The following is a 22,738-nucleotide window of genomic DNA, read 5'->3' as shown; positions in this document are numbered from 1 at the left end:
ACTTAAAAGGGCCCTAGCGGTCAAGGTATTTTACTAAACATTTCAGCGAACCTGAGTCTTCATGCTTACTTAGATTCCGATTGGGCAACATGCCCCATTTCTCGTCTTCCCATCACATGCTATGTTATCCTTTTCGGAGGTTCTCCAATTAGTTGGAAGTCCAAAAAGTAGTCTACCATTTCTTGTTCTTCTTCAGAGGCTGAATATCGTGCTATGACTAATGTTGTTGCTGAACCTACATGGTTGGTTCGTTTATTGGAAGAATTGGGTGTCACAAATTTAAAACCTGCCACTCTTCATTGTGATAACCAGTCTACTCTTCACATTACGAAGACTCCTATTTTTCATGAGCGTACGAAACACATTGAGTTTGATTGACACTTTACAAGAGAAATAGATATAGAGAGACTAATCGGCCTCAGCTACCTACCAACACAAAATCAATAGTTGTTCTTCTTAGTAAGATTTTGCCTTCAAACCAGTTTGAACAGTTGTTATCCAAGCTTGGGATGTCAAAATCCCATCCTCCATCTTCAAGGGGTGGGTGGGTGGGGGTGTAGAGTTATGTATGTATACTATTTGTATATTGTAGGGTCTTTTTTGTCATTAGCTAATAATTGTTAGACTTAGCTTTTAATTAGTTTGTTTTTCATTTTATTTCACCCTACTTGTGGCTTTATTTTGAGCTTAATGAATTTAATCATTCTCAAAATTTTCTTTGTTTTCTCACCAAGCTTTAACCGTGTTGTTTGAGTTAGTGAAGAATGAAGTAGAAATTTGCCAATCGAGTGATCCATTGATCACTATATAGGCTTGTTATAGTGTGCTACAATTCAAAAGCAAACTAGACTTGAGAGGATTTAAACTATTTTTGAAGCATATTTAATTAACTATTTCACAATTATTTAAACGATTAAAATGGTTAAAATGTGCAAAACATAATTGAATGTAATGAAAAAGGCCGGACATTAACCAAATTATACATATTTAGCATATCTATTTGTTGGCTAATATCCTTTACTTGTATCTATTTTATGTACATGTATTGCAATTGTGGTCACTTATTGCTTTGCATAAGTATTGTGTAGGTACCTTGACTAATCATAACAATTTGTAACAATACAGTGGCGGATCCAAGATTGATAGAGATGGGTAACACAAATTTTTTTGCTGCTGACCTTATATCGATGTAAAAAATAACAATAACGACTAAATTGTTACCATTTTTTAGGATTTTTGGCTATTTTTAATGATTGTTAAGAGTTTTTGACACTTTGTTAGTTTTCATTTATCATTTAATTGCACAAGTACGTCATTATGAGTTTTATTATTAGGATAATGTTTTGAAAGTTTTGGATTAGTTACATTGACGGGTATCCCATATTTGGTTGGACACGTAAGCAGCCCACGTTCTCATTATAAATAGCTTTTCTTTGCTTATTATTCAAGCCGAGATATACAATGGTCAATGGAGCAGCTCCAATTTTATTACTTTGTGAAGTAAAATCTCTTGTTGACCCACCAATCATGCCAAGCCACCTCAGTGCCCATCTTCAATTCCCATTTTATTTTAAGTAATTTGGCTCTTGAGTTGACTTTTCCACGGGCCCCCACTTTCACAACAATGTATATACTTCCTGCATGATTTCTTGTGGCTAGAAAGAGAGCCACGACACACCAACCAGCCAATCATTTGATGCATATATTTATTTTGGATAAGATTGGATAAGGGGAAAAAAAATATAACACAACAGCAGCCGAACAACACACTCACTCACTCACTCAAATGTTTATTTATCAAACAGTCACACATTTGAAAATCCTTTTTCACCATCACTCACCATCCACCATCATTTTTATCTTAGATCTAAACCCATTATTTTCCTAATTTAAAAATTAAAATGTGACAATTTGATTTAAAGATTAGGGTTTTTTGATTTTATTAGGGTTGAAGATTGAGAATAATTTCATCATCTATCCATTGAATTTTATTTATGAGTTGTAATCTCTACGCTTATTTTTATTAATTATGATTTCCATATGCCTATGTGTGTATTTGATTGTTTATGTTAATGATATGAAGTAACGATTCAAGTATGTTTGCTTAGACGATTTAATGTTTTTTTCTTGATTGATTGTGATTGATAAACAATAATTTGTGGATTTTGACTTCTAGTCAAACTTTGACTAGTTAATGGTTAGGATCAAGATTATGAGTGGGTGTCATTTGCAATGATTTGAACCTCACTTATTGATAATTTGTTTATTTCGGGAATAACGAATGTGAAACCGAATGCTAATTTTGTTAATAATTTGTCAAAGTTGTCATTTTCAACTAATAGGATGTGATACTATTAGAAATGCAATCATTAAGTGTGTACACGTACTATTGGGGTTGACTTGACCACGAAAAGAGGATACTAACCTCGTGATTAAGTCAACCAAACATTAGTCGTTTTTAAAAGGTTATTTAGCAAAGTTGGGGAATACTTGTGACCACAATACTTATTTTTATTAAATCAAGTGAGTCAATATTTATTGTTTGTTATCAAAAGATGACCGTCTAGGTAGCAATTGTAAATTTTGGCTTAAGCCGTATACTAATGAGAAGTCAAGATTTACAAATTGTTGTTTGTCAACCTGGTTTTATTGTTTATTTGAATCAACCATGATCTTTGCACGATAGGAAAAAACGTGTCTAAGTGAACATACTTGTTGCTATTTGATAATCTTGTTTATGGCATTTGTTTTGTTACTTGCTTTAATTATTTGTCATTTGCATTTTTTTTTCTTAGTTTTAAAATCAAATCTAAAGAAATCTTTTCTTATAATTAACAAAATTCATTCTAAAAATTTAAATAGTTCACTTAAGGTTTTCAATTCACTGTCTCCTTGTCGACACTCGAGTCATACTTGCCTTATACATTTGTATTTGGTTGAGTTTTGACTTCCCATCCATTCCATCTTTTCTTCCGCCTCCTTTAATAATGACCGCGACCAGTTGACCAATGACGTCATTCGGGTCACGCGTCAAGGCCCCATTTGGGTTGATTGAAACACTAGATGGCCAACCAACACTGGACGATAGTCTTAAGGCAAAAGTTTGAGTTTTTCAGTGTCATTTCATTTCCGGTGTAAATTTTGTCATTCCAAAAAACTCAAAGAAAACAAAGATATAACGTATAGAACTTTTTGAGCTTACATTAGGATATGCTTACCACTATACAAGTAGATGAGACTTACTGTCATATAATGTAGCAAATTTAAGTTTTATCACTTTTTGAGATAGGTATTGAAGGGAAAAGAAAGGAAAGAGAGCCAAATCTATACTTAATTCTCATAGAACCACCATCTTGTCTTCTTGGGAGATCTTCCATTTCTACAGTTCTTCACATGTTCATCATTGGTCAGACGCTACTGAAGTCACACATAAAAGTGTTATTCGTAATACCACATGTTTCAACAACTAAATCCAGTTGCTAATTAAAAATTTCAAGTGTTATATATGAGTAGATACAAGGAGATTATGCATACAAATTTATGTATGATAAAAAAAAGGTTTTAGACACATATCTTGTCCCAAACTTTCATAATACATACACAATTCAATTCAAAAATATCAAATGTCCTTCCCATATATAACTCAAGAAACATGTATATTCAAGTTGGGGTTAGAAAGTTACCTTTTGGTGTAAGGTCCCTGTTATGCCTGGAAATTTCAAGTACCAATATCTTGAAAGCCCAAGATCTTGACATCTCAGGATCTTGTCACAGCGGAACATTCGGAAGATATACTAACGTATTGTTACACATGTTATTATTATTTCCTCGTGAGTAATACATGCAGGATCAATGATAATAAATATCACACATGGAGAAATACCTCTAACGGTACGAAATCAAGAAAACACGCAAAGAATCTCTTCCCCGCGGAAAGAAGATTTAGTCCTCCAACAGAATTGGACTTCAAGTTGAATTCAGCATGAGAAGAAATAAGCTAACGGTCACTTGACCAGGTAAGATCTTCACCAACGTTCAAGAATGGAAGATCCCTACAATATCAGGGAATTAGTTTAACACTAGCATTATAAATAGAAGAAGGTTGATCGATCCTAGGCACTTACTTTCATCTGCTATTACTCACTTGTACTCACACACACTACATACTGTTCTTATTCACTGCTCATACACTTAGAAAGATCGATCAACCGACTTCCACCCTTTGTAAACATTTCAATACACATCAATAAAGAACAAGGCAAGAACTATTGTTTCCTCCCGGGGTTTTTATGCCGGCGATCCGCTAAGGATTAAGGGCTTTTCCTCGTCATCAAATATCGGTGTTCTTGCTCTTTACTCTTTATTTTACGCATTATTTGTTTGATTCTTGCTTAATATCTTGTTTATCTTAACATATTCTGCATTGTTTACATTAGTTTGCGATTATATAGACCTTCTTTATTGTTTAGTCGACATAATCTATTATCAAAAGTCTTTCTTACCAACGCATCTTTGTAACTCAACGTATTTTACAAGCACACAACCTCACGAACGAAAGTTTGGTTACTTAATTGATCTAAGTCTTCAACGTAGATTATCTTAGGTGGTTTTTGACCAAAACAATTTGGCGCCCACCGTGGGGCAAAAGGTGCTTTTCAATAAACCAAAATAGCTTTATTGAGGTCCAATAAAAAAAAATTGTCTTTTATGCTAAACTTGGCAAAAACATTTTTTTTTTTTGGGTCTAAGTTACCTTCAAACCGGCTAAAGCTGAAATGGATCGAGTTTTTTGTTATTTTAAAGCTGAAATGGATCGAGTTTCTTTTAATATTAAACAATAATATAATAATAATAATTAATAATACTCCCCAGGCCAAATCAATCTCACCCTCTTCATCTTTACAATTATCAAACTTCATTTTGAAATTGAAACATCCATACAAGCAACCCTGAAGAAAATTCAGACCATAGAAAACAAAGTCATCATATTTAATCATTACATACCATATATATATGTTTCGTCTTCCATCTACAACATCATCAAACATGATATTGGTAACGACTCCAGTAACCCCCACACTAGCTACTTACCCCAGCCACCATAGGAGAGTTATCTCGGGGTGGCTAAATCATGATTGTGGCTGCGTTCTGGAGTTATTGTTGACAACTTTACGGTCAGATATGTCGCGGGCAGAAACACGGTTGAGATGGGATTCCAATGATAGAAGTTATTTTGGCTAATCCCAATTTAACTTTTAGAGCATGTTACAATAGCTATGAATGGATTCATAAATATATAATGCATATAATATATGGGGATAGTATTTGTACTGTCGGCAGTTCCATTTTTCGGAATTGCAAGCCTTAAATTTAGGGGGTGGGGGTGATTATTTATTTAATTATGTGATACGTACTGTGATACGTACCGGTCATTACCCCATAATATATAGTATATTTACCAATAAACTAAAACAAGATTGACATGTTTTTGAAACAACACGTGGCGTAATCATTAACCGACACGTGTCCTTTTAATTAGTTTATTTTATTAAATTAGTTTTTTAATTGTATATAGATTTAATTTTCTTATTAGACTTAGAGTTAAACTCTAACTCTTGACTTATTAATACAAAAGACATTATAACTTTATTTGATTGATCGTTTTCTAATTACTAAATTGTCTATTTTTCTTTCTCGACTCTTCAACTCCTACTACTTATATTACTTATACTAAGTTATATTGACATGAAGACTTCAAAAATTCGAGTTTATGATCCGAAATCACAAGACTATTTGCCGTCATCCACTATGCTTACAGTTTACGATCCAAAATTACATTATATTACTTATACTAAGTTATATTGACATCGAGGATATTTTTTAAAATGGTCGGATTTTTTGATGAGGAAATTACATGGCAATAGATAAGTCTAGTATTTCATTACATATCATTAATAATCTTTATTTAAATAATTCAAAATTAAATTTAAAATTAAAAGTGACTGGTAACCTGTTGAAAAGGTAACCTAGACCCAAAAAAGACATAAAACTTCATTTCCCACAAAAGACTTTTTTTTTATTGGACCTCAATAAAGTTATCTGGTACAAGTTGGAGTATTTTTCAAACAATTAGCCGTAAATATAATGAGTTATGCATAAAAGTTTGTATAACAAAGTCCCACGTACTTATTGATGTGGTTCTCTTCCTTCCTTTTCATTTCGATATCTATCCCAAAAAGTGATAAAACTTAGATTTGCTCCATTATAAGACAGTAAGTCTCATGTACTTGTATAGTGGCAAGCATTTCCTAATACAAGCTCAAAAAGTTCTACAACATTATATCTTTGTTTTCCTTGAGTTTTTGGAATAACATAATTTACACTAGAAACAGAATGGACACCGAAAAACCCAAACATTATGATCCCGGTGGGCCTTTTCCCCTACATTCAATTGTATTTTGCACATTTTAACCATTTCAATCATTTAAATAGTTGTGAAATACTTAATTAAACATGCCTCAAAAAAAGTTTACATCTTCTCAAGTCTGGTTTGCTTTTGAATTTGAAGCACACTAGAACAAGCATGTATAGTGATCAATGGATCACTCGATTGGCAAATTTTCTACCTCATTCCTCATTGAATCAAACAACACAGTTGATAATTACCGCTCCCCAAAGCTTGGTGAGAAAACAGAGAGAATCTTTGAGAATGAATAATTTCATTAACCTCAAAATAAAGCCATAAGTGGGCTAAAATACAATGATAATAAACTAATTACAAACTAAGTCTAACAATTATTAGCTAATAATAAATAGGACCCTACATTTTACAAATAATATACATATAAAAAGACAAAATCTTAGTAAGAACATCAACCAGTTGATTTTGTGTTGGTAGGTAGCTGAGTTCGATTAGTCCCTCCATAACTTTTTCTCTTGTAAAGTGACAATCAAGTACAATGTGTTTTGTATGCTCATGAAAAACAGGATTCTTCGCAATATGAAGTGCCAGTCATTTAGAAATTTAGATTTTTTTGGAACGCAAAGTCATATATAGGACAAACATAAAAAAAAAGGGGTTTAAGAAGAAGAAGAAGAAAAGAAAAAAAGGTTTAGAACTGAATAATTTATTTAAGATATATGTTAACATGTTAGTTGGCCATTAGCCAAAACATTGTTGTCAATAAATGAAAAGCCAACCGTTTAAGATCAAAATAAAAATCTCAGTCTCTAAGCGATTGAGTCATATATAAATGGAACCAATCTAAAATGGTTTTTGGTACAGTATCGAATCGGTACTGAACCATTTGGTATCAAACGGTATTATCATAAAAAGTGAGAACCGAATACCGTACTCAAGTTATGGTTCTGGAACAGGTATTTTCGGTACCAATACCGTTTAGAACCTGTATGCATGAGTATATTTTAATGTCAACAAAAATAAAGGCTAGATAAGTGTAAACAATCATTCGTTTATTGTGTATTCAAGTTTTATTCTAACATATGAATATCTTGTTATGCCTTTACAATCAGGTTATGCTCACTTATGCCTAACAAACTTGTTATGCATTCCACATCGAACTTAAATATACATGTTAACTACGTTTCATCAATCATTGGTTGATATAAACTTAATATACAAAATGCCATACCACCAAAAATTAGAAGTTCTTTATTACTTGAGTTGTTTAAATCTTAATGATGATAATGACTTCATGAGTTTTGAATGTCTAGTTGTTTTAAAGTTTGTTGCTACCAATGGAATATGACTTTTTTTATATTAAATTAATAATTTGGTTTACCTTAGTTATGGTAAAATAGGAGCAATAACCAAAAAGATAACCGATCATGCTACAACCGGTATTTGGACCCATATTACCTGTACCGAACCGGTTATCATCAAAAGTAGGAACCAAATAGCGTACCGAATACCAAACGGTACTGGTATTTTGGTATCGGTTTCCGGTTTGATACCGGTACAGTACTCGTATTTTTGGATTTTCGCTCCTCCCTAAACCAATACGTTTCCATAGCAATAGAAGTTTAAAACCCAAGCAAATCTGCTTACCAATACATAAAAGGTGTAAGGGTTCATTTCTCTACCCGAATGGCTGGAGGTCCTATTCTATTTTTAATAGAACTGCAAGCCTCTCTATCCTAAGAATGGGGTAAGAAAGTAAGATTGTTTGCATCTCAACATGCTTTATAAACCGTCGAAGACAGACCTATAACCTGTGAAGACGGTATTCGGTGTTACGTACTAATTATGTCAAAGATCAACAGCTACAAGATAAGCGCATTTTAAAAATCTAACTGGTGTTGTGTAGAATGCATCGTGTTAATTATGATGTCCTTAGTATACTATACCCGTCGCATGTTATTAAGGAAGTATCTGTGTGTATGTAAATTGTGACCAGCTACTATTGTATGAAAGAAACTTTAGTCGGGTTCATTGTATGTAAGTAACCTACTAAAACTGAATGAATTGTGTAAACAAGCTGATGTGGAGGTCTCTCATTGGGCCATGTGGTGCCATGTCGATTTCTTACAAGATTCGTTCAGTTTTAACAGGTTACTTACATACAATGAACCTGACTAAAGTTTTTTTCATACAATAGTTATTGTATCTGATCACAAGTTACATACACAAAGATACTTTTCCCTTTTCTTTTTCTATCTTTTTCTATCGTGTTCCACATATCTAGCTCCACATTAATGTTTTTAGTAACAAGCTTCTGCTTGATAAACCAGCATCTCAAATTCTCAATACTTTTAGATAACGCGAAATATATGTTAGCTGTAATATCCTTTATATAAAGAAAACTTATTTCCATATTTTGAAACAACACCAAACTTGCATTACGTAATGTTAGGATACAAAATGATGACATGTACCTATTTTTATACTAACAAAAATCCAGAGCATTTATATGAAAGTATGAAACCCGAATGCGAATCTTAAGAAACTTGTCATAGCAAATAGCATTGACATATGCAATACAAAATTAGTCGAGTCTTTTCAAATGCCCCTTTTGAACGGATTTAATCCCTTAACATAATATTGTTTATTTTGGATGAGTAGTTGAAACTTGAAAGTAAATGAACATCCATATCGATAACCCTAAAGTAACGAAAAACTTATCTATTAGGCCAGATCAAATTTACATGATGCATAACCATTTGAAAACGATATACACTGGGGGGTTTACAATAATTACAGATAAAGAAAAAACTACAAATATTCCATTATAAAAACATTGGGGGTCTATGATATATTTACAAACAAGGAAAACACCACAAAATTTGGAGGGCATAACTTGTATTTCTCAACTCATGCGTTTAATTCAATTAAATAGTTTTCTGTTCCCAAGAGACGCCCTTGACGCCCTTTCGGTGTGTAAAATCAATGCTCTTGACCATTTTAAGTTACTTCTATCTGTAAAAAGCCAGCAATATTTTCATTTCATTAGTTGAACTGGTTCTACCCAAAAATAGTAGTTAAAAGAGGGGGGTGGGACTTACATTTACAGTGGCACAATTATACATTGGGTGTTGTCAGCTGATCTTCTTTCAATCCTTTAGTAAGCAAATCATAATTGATAGAAGCAAGTTGGGACAGATTCTGAAGCAACAAATAATAAGTGACTTACGCTTAATTTCACAACTTTTTTTTTGAAAGGCATAGCAGATAAATGGTTAACACCCCCAAATTTGATGCGCCCACGCCGGGTCGAATCCTGGCAATGCCCTAAAGGGTTTGTTCTCTCATGCGTAGATGGGTATAGCATTGCTAAGTCCCCTCACCACATTTGCATGTGGCAGGATTTGAACCCATGACCCGCTAGGAAGAAACCACAAATGGAAAACTCCCTAACCACTAGGCTATCACCCTAATGGCTAATTTCAAAACTTAATATAGAAAGTGATAAAAATACCTAAGTGTTTATGGAACTAGATTTTTTTTTTTTTTTTTTTTTTTGTGTGAGAACATGAGGAGTTGAATTTTACTAAAACCTATTGAAAAGCAGGTAAACAATACATGAAGCTGCAAAATTATTGTTAGATAAATCTGTATTTATTGTGCAGATTCTATTGGAGATTAGACTTTAGACTATTAATGGTTAATGGTACGGAATAACTGAGCAAAACAAAAAATTTAAAACTTAACCAAATTACATACAATTAAAAGACTTTACAAATCTACATAAATTGAAGGATATATCAGCAAAAACCTACCATCTAAAATGTACACTATTTTGATAGAAGATTTTGGTGTTACCAAAAAGGGGTCTGCATGTTGCAAAACCATAGAAAGGTGGAAATTATGACCCACTTATATACAAATGGTCGAATTTGGTTATGGTTAATACCTGACAGATTTAATCTACAAAATCAAACTAAAATGAACTCAAATGCATAGAACCTTCTATATAATGTTTTTTTAACTTTGGATAATTATTTTACAAGTAATTATGATGCAACAAAAAGTAGTACAAGCATTGGTGGGGCAACCCTGCCTGATTTAGCAAGTACTAAAATTGTACATTTTGACCCATATCTATTCTGAACATGACCCTACCTTATTGGACCCGCCCATTTTTAATAGTTGTAGTAGATAAGATCAATTAATGACCACAGGTGATGGGGTACCTTAAAGGAGAAATTACTAAAAGAGTAGTCATTGACACAAGATGGCGATCCAAGTTCCGTAGGACCTCCATATTCATCGACCTGCAAGGGAAGTGCCACCATAAGGCAAAAGAGTTAATGCCAAAGACCACTTAATCTAGTAAATAATCAAGTAGTAGAGCCACTGACCACTTCATCATGGCGATTACTTCGGCAACTACTGCTACCACTCATGCTACCATGGTCACTAGAATCCTCTGTTTCACTTGCTGGATAACCATGCTCCTCTGAGGTGTTCCATGTGTAACGACTTGTAAAATAGCTCGTGTCTAGTGCACTCTCGAAAGATGGGACAAATGCAGCCTGAAAATAACAGCTTCAGCAGTACAAAGATAACACTCTTGTATCATATGCAGAAACAAAAATACAAAGGTGGTAATATGATAGTGTCAGACCAGTTGGGTACAGGCCAGCCAGCCAGGTAAGGAATAAGAAGGTTACCTTTTCAGTAGAAGTCAAAACAAGACAGGTTAAGTTTAAGTTGACCCAGAACACGTTTTGTCCAAAAGTTCTAAACTTTATAAATGAACTGGGTCTACCATACTTGCTGATGATATATTATTTCATTATTAATGTACTTCCAGAACAGAAATAGACTCATTTTTAAGGGGTCAAATTGCCATCAATAATACAACACAGAGAGATCTCACACATACCTTCTGCCGTGCAAGTGTATCCCAGTTAATATCTCTGAAAAATCGGTGTTGCTTCACCTACAAGACATTTGGATATTAAATTAGTTGGCACCAAGTTCAGTCCAATCATGCATACAAATGTGATGATAAAAGATCCAAGAATACCTCAGTAGTTCCCCTGGCACCAAGTCTCTGATTCGGATCCTCTGTTAATAATCTGCACAATGGTAGAAGAATAAATTGATAGAAGTGAAGCGAGGCTAGTTTCTGATAACAAATATAATAACAGCACGAAATAATAACCAATAGTGAGTTGTGCCAATTCACATATAGAAAACTATGTAGTCTTAGCTTCCAAAATAGCATACTTGAATACCAACAACTGAGAAGGAAAAAAAAAAGTTTATCTTACTGATCAATTAGGTCTGCTGCTTCCGGACTCATCTCTTCAGGTACCATTGGCCATGGTATATTACGGTTAAGAATATTATCAAATATTGTCTGAACCAAACAAAAAAGTATTAAATGAATAAAGTAACAAGATTAGGATTCAATCAGACAAAGGTTAAATTAAACAGCATGTGAAGAAAATACAGCAGAACCATTGATAGGAAAATACGTGGATTCCAATCTTCTAAGTCTTAACTTCTTTATCATATATAATTTGTATCAAAAGCATAAGTCCTGTTGAAAATCTACTGGAAATATATGGGAAGGCATATCCAGAACTAGGCTAATATTCAACTTATTTAACTGATAAGTGTGACGAGTCAAACATCACACCTTTTTGTGGAACTAACGTAGTATATATTATAGTGTTGTTGGTCAACATAGTTTATGTATGAAATATTTGTCAAATTGTGCCATGTATCTTAAATTGCTAGAATTGCCTAGAGCAAAATATATCAAATTGTTGGTTAACATAGTTTATGTATGAAATATTTGTCAGGTTGCGCCATGTCTCTTTAATTTCTAGAATTGCCAGGAGCAAAATATAGTAATTATATATAACGAGATATGTAACCCGGGCGTTGCCCCGGGAGACATTACACTTGTTAAAGGTTTAATAAAAAATATCTATTAAAGAGATAAGGCCCCGGGAGACATTACATTTGAAGAAAACATGTATTATTCAAATTATTAAAAACTGACATTTGTCAGTTAAAAAATGAACTGTAAAAGTTTTGTGTGAAAGTGAAAGTCGTTCACATAAAAGTTTAGTACTAAAAGTGTAAGAGACTTAAATGTTGTGGTGAAAATAAAAAAAAATCAAAAAGTATAAAAATGTAGTGCTAAAAGTATAAGGGTTAAAATGTTGTGGTGAAAATAAAATGAATAGAAAGTTTATTATTCTTTACAAGTTTTCCCGTACATTTCTTTTTAATATATGTGTTATAAAGTTTGTTGCTAAAGTATAAGAGGTTAAAATGTTGTAGTTAAAATAAAAGATTATCAAAAAGTAGAAAAATTTTGTGTTAAAAGTGTTGTTAGTAGTTAAGAGATTGTGGTGAAAATAAAAAGATTAAAAAGTTTACTAAGAATTATAAAAGTTTTGTTCTAAAAGTGTAAAGAGTGAAACTATTGTGGTGAAAATAAAAAATAAAATAAAAAGTATACTATTCTATACACGCTTTCCCGTACCTTAAAATAAAAGAAAATTAAAAACTATGAAAGTTTAGTGCTAAAAGTGTAAAGAGTTAAAATATTGTGGTGAAAATAAAAAGAATACAAAGTTTACTAAAAAATATTGTAGTTTAGTGCTAGTGTAAAGATTGAAAGTTTTGTGTTGAAAATAAAAAGAATAAAAAGTTTACTAAAAAGAGTATTATAGTTTAGTGCTAAAAGTGTAAAGATTGAAACTTCTGTGGTGAAAGTAAAAGGAATAAAAAATATACTTTTACTAAAAAATATTATAGTTTAGTGCTAAAAGTGTAAAGATTGAAAGTTTTGTGGTGAAAATAAATAGAACAAAAAGTTTACTAAAAAGTATTATAGTTTAATGCTAAAAATGTAAAGATTGAAACTTATGTGGTAAAAATAAAAAAAAATAAAAAAATGTACTATTCTTTACGTGCTAAAAAGTTTATTAAAAGGTATTATAGTTTAGTGCTAAAAGTGTAAAGATTGAAACTTATGTGGTGAAAGTAAAAATAATAAAAAGTATAAAAAGTTTACTAAAACAAAAAGATTGAAACTTATAGTTTAATGCTAAAAGTGTAAAGATTGAAACTTCTGTGGTGAAAATAAATAAAACAAAAAGTTTACTAAAACGTATATAGTTTAGTGCTAAAAATGTAAAGAGTGAAACTTATGTGGTAAAAATAAAAAAAATTAAAAATTACTATTCTTTACACGCCTTTCGATACTTTGTTTTTAATATATATATTATAATAACAGCATGCAAAAACATTCAGTATAAATATGTATAAAAAGAATACCTGAGGATGTTCAGCATTGAATGGAGGAATGCCAACAATCAACTCAAATAGAATAACACCAACTGACCACCAGTCTGCCGACGTGCCTGAGTAAAAGATGTGATACAAATTTAGTAAACAGCAACTTTATACTTAAAGGCAATCATTTGCATGATTCTCACATTACATCAGTTAGCATAATAATAAAAGAAGACATTATATTTATCTGTAAGCACACCATGTCCGGTTCCCAAAAGAATCTCTGGCGCCAAATAGTCAGGTGTGCCAACAGCAGATCGCTTTTTGCGCCTTTCTAGCTGGTCTTCAGATAAAGATGATTGAGATTCATGTTCTCCCAATAATGATGTGCCACTAACTGCTGGGCCAGATAGATCATCTGTACTGTTAATCAGCCCAACTTTGGAGAGCCCAAAATCTGTCAACTGCAGACAATTTATGTACAGTAAGCAACAAATGAACAACTATTATACATGGGTTTGGGAAATTGTAGGTTCTAGGTTCAAATCATGAATAGCGCAAATAAATAACAGCACACGGGTAAAACACTACGCACAAATGGACTGGATACGAAGTATATGTCAGCAATGCTCTTTTCCTAACTTTGAATACATCAGTAATCAACTAAAGGCAACATCACATCTTAAAATTGTCCCCTTGCGTGATAATGTTAAAACAAAAACCAGCATGTTTCAAGTACATACCTTAACATGACCATCATGTGCAATCAACAAGTTATCTGGTTTCAAGTCACGGTGAACCACACGTAAAGAATGAAGATATTCCAAAGCAAGCACCTGCATAATATAAATGCAATGTTTGATAAAACCATGTATATGTAGCAAACTTAGCCCATTTCATTATGTATAGGATGATAAAGGATATTCTTTATCTCTAACACCTTTAATTTAATAAAAGAAGTTGAATAGATATAAACTTGGATTGAGCCGAAAGTCACCCAAATGTACTTTTAAAGCATAAAACCTCCTAAAATGATAAAAAGTTAAAACTCTTCCAGCAACAATATAACTTTGTAATCATATTTAGCAAAATGTTGGAACAAGTTTTTCAAGTCAACATGGCCCTGTACTAGAAATTGCCTACTTCAAATTGTAAACCACCCAGCCAGACCCACCCATCTTGCAATCTTAACGGTCAACATATTAACACAAGTGGCTCGACCAAAGCAAAACTCACCACTTCTGCAATATATACACGAGCAACATCTTCATCTAGGCAGCCTAGATTTCTCAACAACGAATACAAATCGCCACCATTCAAATATTCCATAACAAGGTACAGATTTTCACGACATGTAAAAGAATAGAAGAAACGAACCTGAAACAATAGAATATTTATGTAAGAAGGATACAGTTATGACGTAAAATAAATATGTTGGCAAGACTAGGTCCTCACCACAAAAGGATTCCGCACTGATATCAAGATATCTCGCTCAGCCAATATACTCTCGACCGCATTTTTGCGAATCATGTCAGCCTTCTTGAGGACCTGCAGGATAAGCCATCAAACAAAGTAGACTTAGCTCAATAATTCAATATACTGTTAGCAACCGATTACAAACAACAGCGCAGATTCCAGGAATGTTTTATCTAATATGGTCAAATGGGTAAAATAATACAAGAGCGTTCTTGGTAATCAATAATAGAAATGTATCCTCTATTATGGAAGAGCATTTTGTGGCATAAAAATAAACAATGCAAGATGAAAATGAATATATTAATGACATTAATAAGACAAGAAGAAAAATTAAGCATAGGAATATAATAAGCAAATAATGCAAATTCAGTGTACCTTGATAGCAAAAAGATCCCCTGTAGTTCTCTTCTTTGCCAAAAAGACACGACCGAATGCTCCACGACTGATTGGTTTTATAATCTCAAAGTCATCTATAGAAGTACGATCTTTCCCTGAATGCACCGGGCTGGTTCTAAGACTACGTACAACATCATCATCTAGTGGAGCATCTTCATCAATGACAGTACTTGTAATATCGAGTTTTTCATCATCAACCAACTCAAATAGCTGCAAATATTTCTCCCTAGAAACATTAAAAATATTAAGTTCCTATGACAAACATAAAATGTCGTATTTTATTAATCTTCAGGTCTTTCCAATGTTCAATCGAAATCTAGATCATACAGTTTCATCTCTAAATCTACATGAAAACTAACTAACTGAAAGAATCTCACCGGATTAGCTTCTCTATCCGTGTGCCAAATGTCTCAACAGTGAGAGCATCAAACTTTCTACGGTCAGTGACAACTTTCAAGTCTTCAAGACAAGTTAGCAAATATGGTAGAGAACGATCATCGTCTAAAGGAGTATTTGCAGCACATCTAGCAATATCAGCAAGTTCATTCATCTACATCGTTTAAAAGATCATCATCATAAAATGTCATGGTCATCCATCAGACAAAGAATCCATATCACAGGAGAAGCAAATCACATGCAAATCAAACAATCATTATCACTGTTAACTATAATATAAACAATTACTATCCCTATTTCAGAGTTATTTTCGAGTTCTGTTAGACTAGAAAGTATATTGCCAAGCCAAGTGCAATTACTCTAGAGGTGTAATATTTTTATTCAGTAGACTTCAATGTCTGCAAACCAGGACATTATGCATTTAAGTCTGTTTATGCTTAGAAAGTGTTGTCAATTTTGGGATTGACAGATCATGAATATAACAAATCACACTGATATACAATCTGTTGTAACATTATACATACTATATATGATCGTTCAAAGGATTCTTTTACATTCATTACATCACATAGAGGGATAATAAAACCTTCGGGTAAAGATGATCAGCAGACAAGGTTGTTGAATGCTTAAGACTCTTTTACACCACATATCACATGTATTTGCTATATTATATTTACATTATCCCTGTACAATGATTTTCCCATCAATAACCCTGGTTTCATGCGTAACTTACAAAAAAAAGGGCGCTTGTTAAAGGGGTCAGATTCGACCCATTTATATATAAAGAGGCTAATATGGATTATACTTTATCTCTAAAAAGTCAAAATAAGTAAAAAAAAAATGGAAGATTGAGCTAAAGCCAAAATGGGTTGAAGAGGTCAAAATTCACCTATTTGCAATCAAACTGCATAGAACCTCCTACATTGATTTATAAGATACATTGGAATACTATTCTTATAACCAGTGTTTTGCAATAGCTTGACTAATACTAAGACTGTGAACCTAGAAACAACATAATGACATGTATATTGGTAGGTGTGGTTCTCACCAAAAGAATACAAAACTACATGTTCTTATATGTTCATGACTTGCTCCAATTGATTTGGCTTTCTACTTTTTACTTTTCATGAATACTGTTGAAAGAAACACTCATATATACATCATATGTATGTACACAGTTTTTGCACTTTCAAATAGATACATACCCAAACTTTCACTGCAAGACATCCAAACCGTGATGAAGACACATTGTATATATTTGCCAACCACAAAATAATTTTGTAGTTAACATCAAATTGAAAACATGGATTACATAGGACAACTACCTGTGGAAGGTCATCGTGTTCCGAGTAAGCACCCTTTCCTGACAACAAGTCTATCTGGATGGTCCTAGGCGTCAACAATGGTGACCTGGGAGTGACGCTACCAGCAGATGACGTTGTCATTCCTTGATCAGATTTAGGACCGAAACGAGTTTTGTATGACATTGATGGAAGACCTTTCATTTCATCCATAAAAACTGTACTATCACCATCTGGAAAACAATCAAGCATGTCCTCTGATCCTCTTCGAGACCAATCACTGAGTTTTGGTGACAAAATATCTGATTCCTCGGTAACACTTGAATTTGATAATTTAGCACCATCGGGGCTTCCAACAGCATGCTGCAAATCCTTCTGTGTAAACAACTCCATCAACTTCTCAAGAGTTTCAGATATCCTAACCAACCGGTCATCCACACGAAGACCTTTCTGATCACAACGATCAGCAATTGCGCAGATTCTCGAATGATCTTCCAACTGTAACGTGGGGACCTCTTCCTCACAAATACGACAAATTATCGAGCTTTCATCCACATAATTTGATTGATCCCCCCACCCCCATGAAGCTTTATGTTGATGCTTATAATGAGTGGTGGGTTGTACATGCAAATCTTTAGAAGACGCAAGGTCCAGTGAAGCTACTTTCCTCTCTTTCAGCATCTTGGAAGTATCATCGGGCTTGTTATTACTAGGTTCCATTACCGGAGCAACTTCTTTCGGGACTTTCCCTCCAGGGGATGGCAGTTTCTTCCATGATGATATTCGATTTCTGCCTGTAGGAGAGTCTAAATCCTTACCGGTTTCTACAGGAGCCTGGTCTTTCTTCCAATCCATGTTATGCGTCCCACGTTGTTCCTGACTGTAGTATTTCCTTGTCGACGTTGGTTTTGAAGCTCTAGACGCACTAGAGATGTCATCCCGTCTTATGCTTGAAGGAATGCTTTTATCAGCAGAATGCAGAGGTTTTCGAAGCTGAAAAACGAGTTCATCTTCCGCCAATCCACTTTCTTTATGGAACTGTAACAATCTTGTACATCTGGTGAGTATGAAAAGCATACGGGTGTGAAGTTGTTTTAAAATCCCCATTGGAAGTTCTTGACGCCTATCGTCTAACTCTTGAACAATGCCTTCACATTGCAACCAAAACTCTGCAGGGGTCGTCATGGCACACCGTTGAGCCAAGACCAGCAAATCCTCTAGAGACTCCTGCCATTCAGGTTGACTTTCTGAATTCTTCTCAAGAATGCCAAGCAGATCCGCTGCAAATGTATGCAGATCGGTGTCAACTTCTTCTTTTGCTCTGTCAAACTTTGCTCGTATGGTCACCAAAACCTCCTGATTACGGCAAAACAATAAGAATGCAGAAAATAATAACACCCAAGTGTACACCACCAGATAAATTCAGGAAAGATTTTTGTCTACCTCTAAGTTATTTAAGCCACGAGGCTTCCAAAACGGGTAAGGCCGTACACCTTTTGAGTTTAGTTCATGGGAGAAACTTTTGATGTCAGCAGGATCTCTCTTTCTAGGTGCACTTGTAACCCTTAGTATAGCTTGAAAGCGAGGTGATTCAGATTCCTTTGGGTTTTCACAATCATATGATGTCTACAAAGGCAGAAACTAATATTTAAATAATGTAACTTTTTTTTAGTACAAGTTTAAATTTACTAAAACTAGCAGGATAACTATCGTAGAAATTAGAAATGGCAATTTTGACCCATTTACTAATGTACAAGTCGATTCGAGTTATGTTTGATCTCTAACAACTCAGACGCGTAAACAAAAAAATAGTTTAAAAGCTGTGTCACATGTTAAGTGGGTTGACCGGAGCAAAAGTAGGTCAAATAGAAAAATGTATATTGTGATATTTGACACATTTAACTGTTTATAAACTATTTACACATATTCCAAGTAACCTCGACACTCCTCAACCCAATTCCACTGGTACAAAATGTTACCAGATTACGAACCCGGCCATTTTGCCACCTCTAATTAGTAATAGAGAAGTCACACCAGCTTCACTGCAACAACTTGCCTTCATTTCGGGAGTACAAATCTCAGAACTCCTCAAGCCTCCAGAAAATCCCCTTGAATTCAAATGTCCTATCATGACAGTGGAGTAACCCAAAACAAGGATACAATCAAATATGAGAATATTTATGCCATGAAAGTGAAGGTGATCGAATGTAATAACTACTTTCAGTTATGCTCATTCAATATTCCTCTCATTTATCTGAATCCCAACTTCCGCTATAGACAATTTTGTTATTTAGAAGCAGCACAAGAAAGTTTCAATGCAATGACATACAGAAAACACAAATAACTAAACTATACAAATTAGATACAAGCATTATTAACACAAACTGTCAGAATAAATCGATGTGAAGGCTAAACTATTAAAGATTACATTATCTATACTAAATAAACCACGTCACATTAACTCAATAAAAAAATACGATAAGTTTGTATAAAAGTAATTAACAATATTTACCAAATAAAACTTGTTCCAACTTTACAAATATCACAGCGAAACATATAGGAAATTCTAAAAATGGGGAAAGTCAACTAACTTCACTCACAAAAGATTTCTTTATGTGCCCACCGTGGCGACTAAACCTAAGGTGTAATCCTTGTTAAAAACAACTGCCATTAATATATTCAAAATATCCCCTTTTGCGTGTTGCGGCTCCTAAAAACCACAAAAGCTTTTAAATGCTCATCAAATTACCCTGTCTGATAGATCAGATTTGAATTTAAATACTGGAACTTACAAAAAAAATTCAACATCAGCTACAGTTCAAGTGGAACTTCTAGGTGCTGAATGCTTACTGGTGTCTTTAAAATACCTTTAAATTTAAGCTATCCGATGTCTTTTAGTACAGAAAGCTCACCAGATCATGCACATTCAATTGCTCATACACTCAGCATTATGGAACTCAAATCTCCTTTAAATCGAATGTTTGGAAATTTTGTAGCTTGAATGTTTATTAAAAGTTTAAACTACATGTAATTTTAACCTGTGCTAAATTAACATTCAGATACTTCTCCTAACTCAATACAGGACATAAAAGGAACTTCGAGCTAGTTCATAATCAACAGCATAAGGCATTATATGTTTGTGTATTACCATGCAGACTTAAGGTTAATGTTCAACAAGAAGTTAAAATGTTAAATACATTCTCAATGATAAGATGAAAGTGTTTGTATACTTGACACAAACTTCATCACCAAGTGGGATGTAATATTATATACACATTTAGTTATGATCATACCCAACATACTTCTAACACTTCATTTACTGGTTGATATGGATCAAGTGGTGTTACATGGGCAAGAGAGCTAAACTTGGGTGTCGCCCAACTTCACATAAATTTAGCCATTGTAAACATTCAGATATTTCTAAAAGTCTCCATAGTAATGAACACCATTACAAGTAACAGTGCCTTCAGGTCATCTTTAAAGTACCTTAAGTTTTAAATGCTCAATATATATTTGTCCACCGAGCCAACTGTATCACATTCCCTAGTATTTTCATACCTAATATTATGAACCTCTGCTCTACTTTGAATGTCATATAACATTGGCATAACATTTATTCACCAATCAGGGTAAAACTTTATATCTACTCCGTTGTGATCTTATCTAACATATGTACTTCATTTACTAGCAAAAATAGTGCAACATCATTAATAGTGTCAAATATGGTTGACCATGTATCCAACTATCCGTAACTTTGTCCACCAAACTAATCGTATCCTGTAACTTCTAGTATTATAAACCTAACATTATCAAACTCTAACTTCCTTCACATTTCACACTACGTTGGCAAATTCGAACGGAGAAATAATCAAATTCTACAAACATACAACTCAATCACTATATACACAATCTCAGCTTACTAAAAACTACACATTGTTTTAAACTCATACAAAATGTACTTGTAAAAAAAAACGTACCAGCTTCAGACGAAGATTCCGCATTATGTAATCTCGATCGTCCTACTACATTAGGAGTAGTATGATCCCTTAAGCTTTCACTAGACAAATGATCATTATCCGAACCACTAATCGTCTTCTTATCACTCGTTTTCGACTTCGATAAATTACTAGCACCAATTGCACACATTTTACTTCCATTTTTACCTTTACTATTTTCACGATTAAATCCGAAAAAACTCTCCTGCGGCAACGGTCCGGATCTCGTCTTAATCCTATTCAAACCTAACGACGACGCTAGTATCGGCGAAACCGTCGCCGGACTATCCGCCGCACCTTTTCGAACCGAATTAGCCGATCCGGATGCTCCTGATGACGATGATCCATGTAGCGTTTCCGTACTCGAATTGGTGATATTTTTGTAAGTATGAGGAGAAACTGATTTTGATGGAGTTTGAGCATCTTTGACTTGAATTTGACTTTGATCAGGTTTTCTGATTTTATTATTGGATTTTATAGGGGAGCTTTTGGAACTATTGGATTTAGAACTTTCTGGAGATGAAGTATCTGAAGAAGGTGATGATTTTTTTGAATTGAAGAATCTGCCTTTGAACACCATATTTTGTTTGTAAATGGTATCATTTAGGGTTTGTATGTACAGTAGCAGTAGTTGTATGTATAGTTTGTATCTATAGTTTTACAAAGTAGAAAAACAAGTGGTAACAAGAACAGGAAGAAAACAAGGGGATTTTCCAGGAGTTGGGTAGCCTACCTACTTTTAAAAAAAAATTGACGGTTTTTAAATTCGTTTTTTCTACTCATGTCATTACTTGTTCTTAAACGTGTACAAATATAATTATACTTTATTAGAGTATAATAGTTTACAACCCTCTTATGTTGAAAAATTCCCTTATGAGGTGACACATTTAATTTTCTATCGGAGAATGACTAATCTTCCTAACAAAATAACCTAAAAATCCTCCTAACAATCTAAGGAGATGACATGCAATGTTTTAAATACCGATAAATACCGGCCGGTATTACCGATACCGGAGACCACGCCGGTATTTTAAGTCCGGTATTTGTAACACCCCAAATATTTTAAAGTAAAAGAAATTAACCCCTTTTTCTTAGTTTTGACATTAAATTAATTTTCTAGTATTTTATTTTTGATTATGGGGCTAATTTAGTTGGAACTTTGGCGGATAGCGGGTAATAATATCCACAATTTTCAGTTGGGTCGTGGAAAGCCAGGAAGGTGCCAACCAACTTCTTTTCTTTGACTCACACTTCCACCTTGTTCTTCAACATTTCCTCCATGCAATTCTTCTAGTTCATTTCAAAATTAAGACAACTCTCTCTCTCAAATTCAAGAATAAGAACCTCCATAGTAATCATCTTCATCCAGTAATCTTCAATTAAGAATTCAAGAGCTAGGGTTTGTAGGTTGGTGGTGGTGGCCAAAAATTGAAGGAAAAAGGGGAAGAAATTGT

At 33.7% G+C, this 22,738-nt stretch overlaps 1 protein-coding gene across 1 annotated transcript; it reads right to left on the bottom strand.

The window, feature by feature from the left end:
- Window positions 1-9,127: 9,127 nt before the first annotated feature.
- Window positions 9,128-22,034, bottom strand: LOC122586713 (probable serine/threonine protein kinase IREH1). Its single transcript, XM_043758701.1, has 18 exons — window positions 21,267-22,034; window positions 19,346-19,413; window positions 18,733-18,915; window positions 17,314-18,645; window positions 15,970-16,142; window positions 15,572-15,818; window positions 15,176-15,268; window positions 14,957-15,097; window positions 14,464-14,556; window positions 13,980-14,184; window positions 13,763-13,848; window positions 11,737-11,825; window positions 11,490-11,541; window positions 11,346-11,402; window positions 10,819-10,992; window positions 10,651-10,731; window positions 9,523-9,622; window positions 9,128-9,436 (listed from the first exon to the last, which is right to left on the bottom strand). The coding sequence occupies exons 1-17, from the start codon at window positions 21,862-21,864 to the stop codon at window positions 9,539-9,541; spliced, it is 3,756 nt and encodes a 1,251-aa protein (XP_043614636.1). The 5' UTR covers window positions 21,865-22,034; the 3' UTR covers window positions 9,128-9,436; window positions 9,523-9,538.
- Window positions 22,035-22,738: the final 704 nt, after the last annotated feature.

The sequence above is a fragment of the Erigeron canadensis genome, chromosome 2, assembly GCF_010389155.1.
Source record: "Erigeron canadensis isolate Cc75 chromosome 2, C_canadensis_v1, whole genome shotgun sequence".
Lineage (NCBI taxonomy): Eukaryota > Viridiplantae > Streptophyta > Magnoliopsida > Asterales > Asteraceae > Erigeron > Erigeron canadensis.
Note: the sequence above shows the minus strand (reverse complement) of the source record. Positions and strands in the feature narration are given on the sequence as shown.

Coding starts and splice junctions, on each gene's coding strand:
- LOC122586713 (XM_043758701.1), bottom strand. CDS start 21,864: ATGGTGTTCAAAGGCAGATTCTTCAATTCAAAAAAATCATCACCTTCT. Junction 11,542..11,736: donor GCAGCAGACCTAATTGATCA/GTAAGATAAACT, acceptor ACCATTGTGCAG/ATTATTAACAGAGGATCCGA. Junction 10,993..11,345: donor ATACACTTGCACGGCAGAAG/GTATGTGTGAGA, acceptor TGTTATTTTCAG/GCTGCATTTGTCCCATCTTT.